We start from the raw sequence: 9,418 nt of genomic DNA, 5'->3' as shown, positions 1-9,418 counted from the left end.
ATTATTAGAAGTTCAAATCATCTCAAACGAATTTCTTGAAAATGAGAGTGAGTTCCCTGTACTCACATCTTTTGGGATGTGGTGGAATAAGAGATTTCCAGTACCTTGTTGAATCTGTGCAATGAAGAATTAAGTCAGTTCTGAAGGCTAAAGCGGGCACAACTCGCTGCTACCTGGGTGTGCTTAATGAACTGGCCGGTGAGTGTATATGTGACTCAAAGAGATCAATCAGCTAAATCAGTTTTACATATCTTAAAATAATTAAGGATTAGAATCATAAGTCTTTAAGTTTATAATTATGAATTGATTCACTGTGGCTCAAAAAGTTATTTTATTACTTTGCACATGGTTTATGATGTTATTAATGAATTATTAATACAAAAAGGACCCATTAGATTTATTAAGTCAACTGACTTCTGATTGATTACCTTAAACTACTAAGAACACACAAGTTTCACATGTATATTAAATTTAATTCAATTCAAGTTAAAGTTATCAAAGCATAACATATCAAAGACCACCAGGAATCAAGATCAGGAGTAAGTCTATATTTTTAAAAACCTCAACCAAAGAAACATACTTTTATTTTTTTCATACTGTGTGACACGTTTCTTTGGTATGTTGAAACGCATGGCAGTGTAGTTTATATGGAAGAACTGAGTACATCAGAGGGACGGCTCAGGCTGAGCAGTTTGGAGACAAAGTCAGAGAGACGAGGCTGACATGGTTTGGACGTGCAGAGGAAGGATAGTGGACATATATGTAGCAGTGAGGAGGGAAAGAGAATGACCACAGAGAAGATTCATGGATCATGAAGGAGGACGCGCAGATGGTTGGTGTGACAGAGGAGGATATGCAGTTTCCATTACATGCACAACTATAATCATTAACATATCCAAAAACAAAAATTTTCGGACTTTTCCAGTATAAAAATACTGACCAAAACGTTATCCTTATTATGTAAGTTTCATACTAAAATAAAGTGTTCGTTTCTTTCTTACTCCTGCTCTGCCGCCCCCCTAGCCACCGCTACGTATTGCCAGAGGAATCTGGCATGGCTGCTGATTTGGCCTGAAGCAGCCAAATATCAAAGAACCCCTGTCACCAGGATGTCTGCACCACAGGGAAATCATCACACAGGGAGACACTGGCACTAGCTGTTTATTTTCATTAAATGCGGATAAAGATTTTTTAAGCGGAAGCTGAGAGAAGATGATGCATGCGCATGGAAAATGTTTTAACTGGAAGTGCATGTAAGGGACGTTCTTCAAAGATTCTTCTTCAAGGTGTATCTGTGACTGTGGAGGAGCAGCAGTGGGGGGCACATCTGTCCTTGCACCTGATAAGAAATAACTTTTGGTTACACCACCCATGCTGACCAGCGGTGCTGCAAAGCTAGGATACATTATTCAGACACACAAACATATGCACTTATAGAAAACCCACACACGCACACGCATACAAGCCTTTGTTGACTGGTGAGATCTCATCTCCCTCTGATCTGTGAAGAAAGTGTTGTCCCCACCCACGGACCAGACAGTAAACAAAAAAATCACAAAATGCTGCAATGTCTGACAACAACAAACAGATGCCAGATCTGAGACGCCAAACAAACATCTACAGATTATCCACGCGCTCTGTTCTTTATCAGATCTCATTATCAGTCACTGCTGATGTCACTATTAACAAGGCGTGCATGGTGGAGGGGGAAGAGGTTGAAAATAATAAAAGACTGAAGGACCTGCTTAGTTTTTAACAAATTTTTAGACTGACCATTTTCAGATACACTTTTTTCAACTATTAACATTGACCGTAAGAATAGCACCTAACTCAAGGGATGAACCAGTGCTGTGTATATGCATAACAGACAGCTCAGCAAAAAATCGAATTTAAACTGTATCTTTGGGCACTTTCTTACCAGCAAAAATAATTTCTTCCCATTTCTTCAGTGGATGAAGAATGACAACAATAACACAGTTTGTAAGAAAAGGTCTCATGGAGGGATTAATCTAAATGTTAAAATTTTGGTTCAAATTATCATCAGTATGTACAGAGCAGGTCAGGAGAGCGGTACAACAGTGAGTGTCTACAGCCACCTGTGAAACACAGTGAAGGCTCCGTCTTGGTTTGGAGATGGATTTCAGCCAGTGCTGTTGGGAATGTTCTCAAAATTAATGGAATTAGAAACTCAGCAAAATACTCTCAGATACTGATCCACAATGAAAATATCATCTGGAGTTCATCAACAAGTTCATCAACAAGAAATTCATTTTTTGTCGTGACATGATCCCAAACTCACTGACATCACAGTAAAATCATACCTAGATTATTAGTTATGGACTGGCCTAGCCAGTTCGGACACATTCAAAGAATAGCTTTAAAGGCCCTTCGATAAGCAGTGAGCAGAAGCTCGTAGACTACATCTCGGACTACGTCTTCATCTTAACTCCTTAATTTCACAAATCTAAATATTCCCTTTACAGTGGCACTGGGGGTGCTCCTCTGTGACCTCTGCGCTTCGCAAAACGACCGCTAAGCGACGCTGTTTCCTCTTTTCCGTTTCTCCACGCGTCTGTCGGCCAGCTCCTTCGGGATCACGTGACGCATGTGACCGAGCAGTATGGCGGACATGCATGTGGAGCCTCAAAACAAATTGTACCGTTTGTTCAGCTAACCCCGCCGCGAGGAAACATCGATACCGCGCGCGAAGTCGGGCCGGCGGTGGCCGAATGGTCAGCAGGATGGACGAGGACAACAAACTTCAGTTTCCGTCTCTGCCCGATACCAAGGAGGACCTTCTGGTGAGATCCTGTATTAGCCAACATGTCCACTGTGTCTGTCTGACCAGCTAATTTGAGCTAGCCTCCACGCTAGTTTTACTTTCTGGCAGGGAACAATGTAGAGAGGGCGATATATGTGTGTGTGTGTGTAGTAGTTTTTGGGAGGGTGACGTGTTAATGTAATGTGTGATAATGTGAGAGCCATTCTCAAAATTGTCTTTTAATTAGTCTTTTGCGGCGTTTCGGCACTGAGTAGCCTACTAGCATTAGCAATCAGCGTGCATAAAGTAAACTAGCATTCAGCTGTCGTTTAATGGTAGGAACACTTGCCACATCTTTTAACATTGGTTTCAAATTCCCATTTTTTTCCAGGATTGGGCGTATCCGATGAGACGAGATATGCAGGTGTGTAAGGATGAGTCTGTTGTTTATAGTGGCAAGTTTAATCTTGACAGTTGAACGTCTTTAGTCTATTCCTATGGTAAATGCGGCTTTAAAGTTCTTAAAACATTAATCTGGAGACAGAACAATGCAGCAAATTGTATTTTTAATCATTATAGTTACTGTTTAAACTTTAATACAACTTTGTTTGGCTGTCGTGGTACTACTTTGATGATGTGTGTACATTTTATGACCAGATGTTTACATACACGCCTCATGGGTGCATACATCTGTAATGACTTGGGTGAACAGGTTCCTTCATCGAGTTCACTTCTTATTTAGATTCCTTAACGATTCTCATTTGGTGCTCATCAGCACTAATGTCAGAGTCAATACCATCACTAAGCAGCATATCAAAAACATTATATTTGTGCAAATCAATTGTATGCTCTGGGTCAAATGTTTGTGCATTTTGGAGGTATTTCCCCTCATCGTTGTGATCAGTGCTGGGGTCGTTTACCAGCGCAAAGAGACTTTAAAGCGATCGCCCAAGTGATTCTCCTGTATGACCTGAGGCTCCAGTCTGACTGCTCATCACTGCTTTTGCCCGAACTGTCACCCTAAAATGAGAGATAATTGGTTAGGATGTTCAGGATTAACCCAGGAACCATCAAGGCTCAAGCCTGCCATGAACTTGACTGAACAATTTGTCGCTGCCAACATGGACAAGCCAAATGCCCCCTGGAGAAAGGTTTTATTGACAGACAACAAAGATTTAGCTATCTGGCCACAATAGCAGGAGGTGTGTTTGCAGAAGTAAAGCAGAGGCTTTCAAACCTAAGAAAACTGCACCAGCTGTCAAACACGGTTGTTGTAGCATCATGCTTTGAGGCTGTTTTGCTACCAGTAGTACTGTTAGTGGATGGAGTAATCGAGGAGGAGGAGTACCCTCAGAATCATCAACAGCTAGCTGGTTAAAACTTCAACGCCATTGGGTTTTCCGGCAGGACAGTGATCTCAAACACACATCAGGGCTGTTAAATGTATAAAGCAAGCTAACTTTAAGCTTCTCGAATTGCGTTCCCAAAGCCTCAAATTCAACCTAATGTAAAATTAAGTGCTTAAAAGCAGAGTTGGTGCCAGGAAATTTAAATGAACTCTATGCATTCTGCCAAGAAGAGCAGCCAAATATCCAGGAAAAAATTTACCAGAAGCTTGATGATGGCTGCCAAAAGCATCCAGTCAAGGTATACTTTGATAAGGGACATTTAACCAAAGATTAGTTGGGTGTATGTATATTTTTGACTTTGTGTGGAATAGTGGAAAATCCAAAATTATAATTAATTCTTGTTCACTCAATTCTTTTTGTTTGTTTTTTTAACCATCCCAAGAACTCATTAAAAGCTCATAATTACCATGATTCATGCCCTTGATGAGTGTGTGTAAACTTCTAGTGATCACAGTAAAATGTCAGTGTCCAGATATAAAATCCTTTGTTAAAGATGAAGAAATGTTGGTGCCTGTGTTGTGTTAATGTTTGCTGTATTCTATTCAGGAGATTTTACCAGGACTGTTTTTAGGTCCCTACTCTTCTGCGATGAAAAGCAAGGTAGTTGCTGGAGGACTGATTTCATTGATTTCTCTTGGATATGGAGACACAAATAAAATGAATGCATTCAACCCTCATTTTACTTATTCCTCTATGTCTAGCTGCCAATTCTCGAAAGACACGGCATAACGCACATTGTGTGCGTCCGCCAAGACATTGAAGCCAATTTTATCAAACCTAATTTCCCTCACATGTTTAGGTAAGTAAGGGCTTCTGTGATCTTTGCGCAACATTGGTACGTTTCTGAAACAGGGAGTTTTATTTCATCATGCGTTTTCTTGCAGATACCTTGTGTTAGATATTGCTGACAATCCAGTGGAAAATATAATCCGCTTTTTTCCTATGGTGAGTAAAGAGGTGGGGCGTGTTGTCTGGGAAAGCGCTCTTTCGCTGAAAGGTGTGGCGTTTACAATAAAATTACATTTTCCTTTTTACAGACTAAAGAATTCATTGATGGCTGCTTAGCAACAGAAGGTAAAGATGCATGCCTTTCCCGTTTCTATTGCCTACAGTGTAAGGCATTTTATTAACAATCTTCTGTTTCCTTGCTCTTTCAGGAAAAGTACTGGTTCATGGTAATGCAGGGATATCAAGAAGGTGAGCCTACATTTGTTCTGTATGCTGTAATTTCACCTCGTGCATTAAAGGGCATCATGTACTGTACTGCCAAAGCTGTGAAATTCTAAAATATGATTGGCTCATGCACTGTTTTTGTTTAGGCGAGTGTTGTATGTGATATTTTTTCAGTTTACAGAGTAAATTGCATGTAGGATAAAGTTTTGCGAAAGTCTTGAGCAACCCTTCATTTTCTTATATTTTGCTTCCACTGATCTTGACTTCTTTTTTTGTTTGATTTGAGAAATAGTTCTCATGGTCTCTCAAACTTCCTCTTTGGCAACTGGCTGCTTTTCTTTACTCCTTTTTAGTCCAGCCCATCAACCTCATCAATTTCAGAAGAATTTTTTTTTTGTTTAAGGTAATTTTTAAGAGAGAAAAATTACACAAGAACTGGACTGAAAATCAGTGTCAGCAGGTCCAATTTTGATATTTTTGGTTCAAATTCTGGAGGTGGTCAGATGAGCAATGCAAAAGCGAGTGTCTACAGCCATTTCTGAAACACAGTGAAGGCTCTGTAATGGTTTGGGGTTGTATTTCAGCCAGTGGTCTTGAGGACCTTGGTGGGATTATGAACACAGAAAAATACTGTCAGATTTTCATCTGTCATGCAGTACCATCTAGCAGTGGTTGTATAGTGTAGTGGGTTACACAAAAGGTCAGCAGTTCAATTCCAGCCAGAGACACAAATTCCCTTTCGTATTGTGACAGGAAGGAAGGAATATTGTGTAAAACTGTCAAATCTAGTATGTGGTGTTACCACAGCTGATATTTGCTGTCATGCAATACCATCTGGAAAGTGTCTGATTTGTAGCATCTTCATTTTTTTAGTACGTCAATGATTCCAAACACATTGTCAGTGCAGTAAAAATATATACCTGGACAGAAAAAAAAATCGCACAGTGGAAAAATATCAGTCATGGATCGGCCTTCTCCAAAGCCCAGAGCTCAGTTTTATTGAGGCAGTGTAAGATCATCTTGATGGAACCCAACAAAAGGCAGTTAACATCCAACAAAGAGCTTTGGCGCGTCCTTCAAGAAGCCCAAAGATTTTTCCATTATTCTGTCAAAATATAAAGAAGGGTGACTCAAGACATTTCACTGTACTATACACCTATGTTGCCTTGACATCATGACACGCCTTTAAAAGTTAAATAATGCTCTTCCTGAGTGTCCATGCAAGTTCTATTATTAATGGACAACCTTAGCATGACTTACCCTGGATCTTGCCCAAAGTTAACTTATGTGGGCTCCAGCTCTGCCACAATTTAATTAGTCCATTATTTCTTTGTCTAACTCTCTAACGTGGCTTGAGGGAAATATATTACATGAACTGATGCACCTTTTGTACCACTTAAGTAACCAAGTTTACTTTTATTTGTTCTTTCAGTGCTGCCTTAGTGATTGCATATCTTATGGAAACATTCGGTATGAAATACAGGTGAGTGTTTTTTCCTCACAACAATGTATTGCTTACAATTTCTGCACATTGTAAAACTAAGCTGACTTTATTAATTGGATGTAAGTGGACTGCAGCATAATTGTTATAATATATAAATATACTGGATAGAAGCACAGGAAGCAGTTGCTGGTAGAGACACTGGCTGTATCCCAATTCAGGGTCTGCAGCCTTAAAGTACGCATTTCAAGGCCGATTACGTCACAGCGGCGCGCCGAAGGCTGTCCCAATTCAAAGGCTGCTCGAAATGCGGCCCTGAAATGCGTCCTTCATTTCCCTGAATTTTAAGGCTGTGGCAGTGTAGACTTCGTGGCCCAACATATCCCAGAATGCATAGCGCGGCAGTGGGTGTGGATAATTTTGCCGAAAAAAAACGGCAGATGGGGGGGGCGCCCAAAGAGTAAACTTTAAGTAAGTACTGAATATTATGTCACTTATTTATGTGCAAATGTTTAATAAGGGTAGACCGTCCCATTTCACAAGCCTCGCACTTCCAGCCTTAGCGGTCTTTGAGTACGCAGCCCTTGAGGATCGTTGAGGCTGCGTACTTTAAGGCTGCAGACCCTGAATTGGGATACAGCCAGTGTTGCTTGCAGAGGTTTCATGTTTTTCCTATTTCACTCTGTAGGGAAGCATTCAGCCATGTTCAGGAGAGGAGGTTTTGCATTAATCCCAATGTGGGCTTTGTGCATCAGCTACAGGTAAGCTCATATTTTAACCTTTTAGAATATCCTAATACCCTAATAATCATACTGTCTGCACATGACTGTAATTGGTCTGTATTAATAATATTGCTACTGCAGCAGATTCACTGTGCCCCCTTCATTTTCCTTTGAAAGAAAGGCAACATTTATATGATGGCATTGGATAAAAAGTTGCATACACAGAAGAAATACAGAATCACTGCAGCCTGTGTTGTTATACTGGTTCATTTTGCTGTTTTTGCTTTCTTGTGTTTTCTTATTCGAGGCTGCAGAAATGATTTTCCCATGTTTCCTACCATATATCATCTCTCTTTAGTCTGTCTTGGCTGGCCACACAAGTGGCTTGCTAATTTAGTTGGCACGTGTACTTGTTGTGTTTTCAAATTAAAGTAAATGTGTTATCACACAGTTATTTATTTTACTCCATTAACTCAAAACAGAAATTGTGGCATGGGCTCACGAATACTGCCACTGTAAAGTTTTTGAGCTTCATTAAGTAATTAACTGAGCGTGTAAGAAGTCAGCCAAGAGACAAGCAGTCGGAGCTTCAGGCACGACTGTGTAGCTGTTGTCATTCCTGTGATTTTTACAGCTGTATTTAAATTTGATTTGCTTTTAAAGGAATATGAAGCAATCTACCTAGCCAAACTGACCATTAAAAGGATGTCGGTGCAGTTGGACAGGCCGTTCTCACTACAAGCTGGGATGCCAGGTTTGTATTTAACGTACCCAGTTTTGGAAAGAGACACACGTCCCATTATTTCTTGTTATTACTAAACCAATGCAGGTAAAGCATTTGGTTACAGCTTTAGCACAGCGGAAATAATAAAAAAATATTTCATGTTAAAGAGAATTCAAAGCAGTGTCGATGGGTCCATTGTGCCATTTTGGCATCCATTATCAGACTTTCTCAGGATCATTAACTGGTGATGTGGTAATGGTGGGTTACTCATTTGTAAAACGCTGCTTGATATGATGTTTGACTTTAAAGAAGGCTTTCATTAGAAAAAAAAAAGCTAGCTCCATTGTGACTCATTCTCAACTGATAGCATTCATATTTTCTTTGGGACTTTATTACTATTAAACACATAACATTCAGGCATGTGTAGGTCTAGGACTGACTCATAATTTCCCTCAGTTATAATTTATTGGTCTGAATCCCAGCGATTTCACTTTCCACAGGCGACAGTGTTCACGTTTGGAGATTATAGGCGACGGACTTTGTGTTGCCGTTTTGTGATTGTTCATTTTCTTTTCTATAATAGGAAGCCGCAAACGCAGCCTGGAGGAAGATGAAGATTTTGGAGGGATGCAGGTCACAGCTGCACAGAACGGATGAGCTTTGCTGATAATGTTTGCTGTGTGGCAGAGTGCACTCGATTCTTTTCTTTCTTTCTTTTTCATTTTTAATGGGATTAAAAATGTAAATATTTGAACTTTTTCTAAGGGGAAGGGATCGGGCCAGGACAGGAACTACTCATGTCTGAGACATGGAGTACTAAAGAGGACTGGGAACAATTTGATAACTCCTTTCTTTCTTTCTTTTCTTGAGCTGTATGCACTGATGGGGGACTTTTTCTTTTTTGCAGTTTTATAGTATTTAAAGCATTTTGCATTTGCAGCGGGACAGTATTGCAATAATGCACTTTCGATACTTGAATTTGTGTAGACGAACAGGTGGGGAAAGTTGGCAAAAGGGAAAGTAGCCAAGATATTTCCCAGTTAAGGACATGAGAAGAGGAATAGCTACGCCTTTATTTCAGGAGTAATAGGGTTATGGACTAATATCAGACTTAATATGGGATAGTAAGGAATAGAAAACTCACTGCTTAATAAAGTCCTGAGTCCTGTTCAGCTGCGTCCTCATTTC

General features: G+C 40.0%; 1 protein-coding gene across 2 annotated transcripts; it reads left to right on the top strand.

The window, feature by feature from the left end:
• The first annotated feature begins 2,588 nt into the window (after positions 1–2,588).
• styx (serine/threonine/tyrosine interacting protein) lies at positions 2,589–9,402 on the top strand. 2 transcript variants are annotated; one of them, XM_085390197.1, is made up of 11 exons: positions 2,590–2,801; positions 3,153–3,185; positions 4,717–4,770; positions 4,872–4,969; positions 5,055–5,115; positions 5,208–5,244; positions 5,328–5,367; positions 6,776–6,826; positions 7,473–7,545; positions 8,170–8,260; positions 8,814–9,402. In XM_085390197.1, the coding sequence occupies exons 1-11, from the start codon at positions 2,634–2,636 to the stop codon at positions 8,885–8,887; spliced, it is 780 nt and encodes a 259-aa protein (XP_085246323.1). In that variant the 5' UTR covers positions 2,590–2,633; the 3' UTR covers positions 8,888–9,402. The 2 variants fall into 2 exon arrangements, with proteins under 2 accessions (XP_085246395.1, XP_085246323.1); XM_085390269.1 differs by lacking the exon at positions 4,717–4,770 and having other exon boundaries at positions 2,589–2,801.
• The last annotated feature ends 16 nt before the right edge of the window (positions 9,403–9,418 follow it).

This window comes from Rhamphochromis longiceps, linkage group LG1 (assembly GCF_057381845.1).
Source record: "Rhamphochromis longiceps isolate RC_006_pf linkage group LG1, R_longiceps_female_GT1.1, whole genome shotgun sequence".
Classification (NCBI taxonomy): Eukaryota; Metazoa; Chordata; class Actinopteri; order Cichliformes; family Cichlidae; genus Rhamphochromis; species Rhamphochromis longiceps.
Note: the sequence above shows the minus strand (reverse complement) of the source record. Positions and strands in the feature narration are given on the sequence as shown.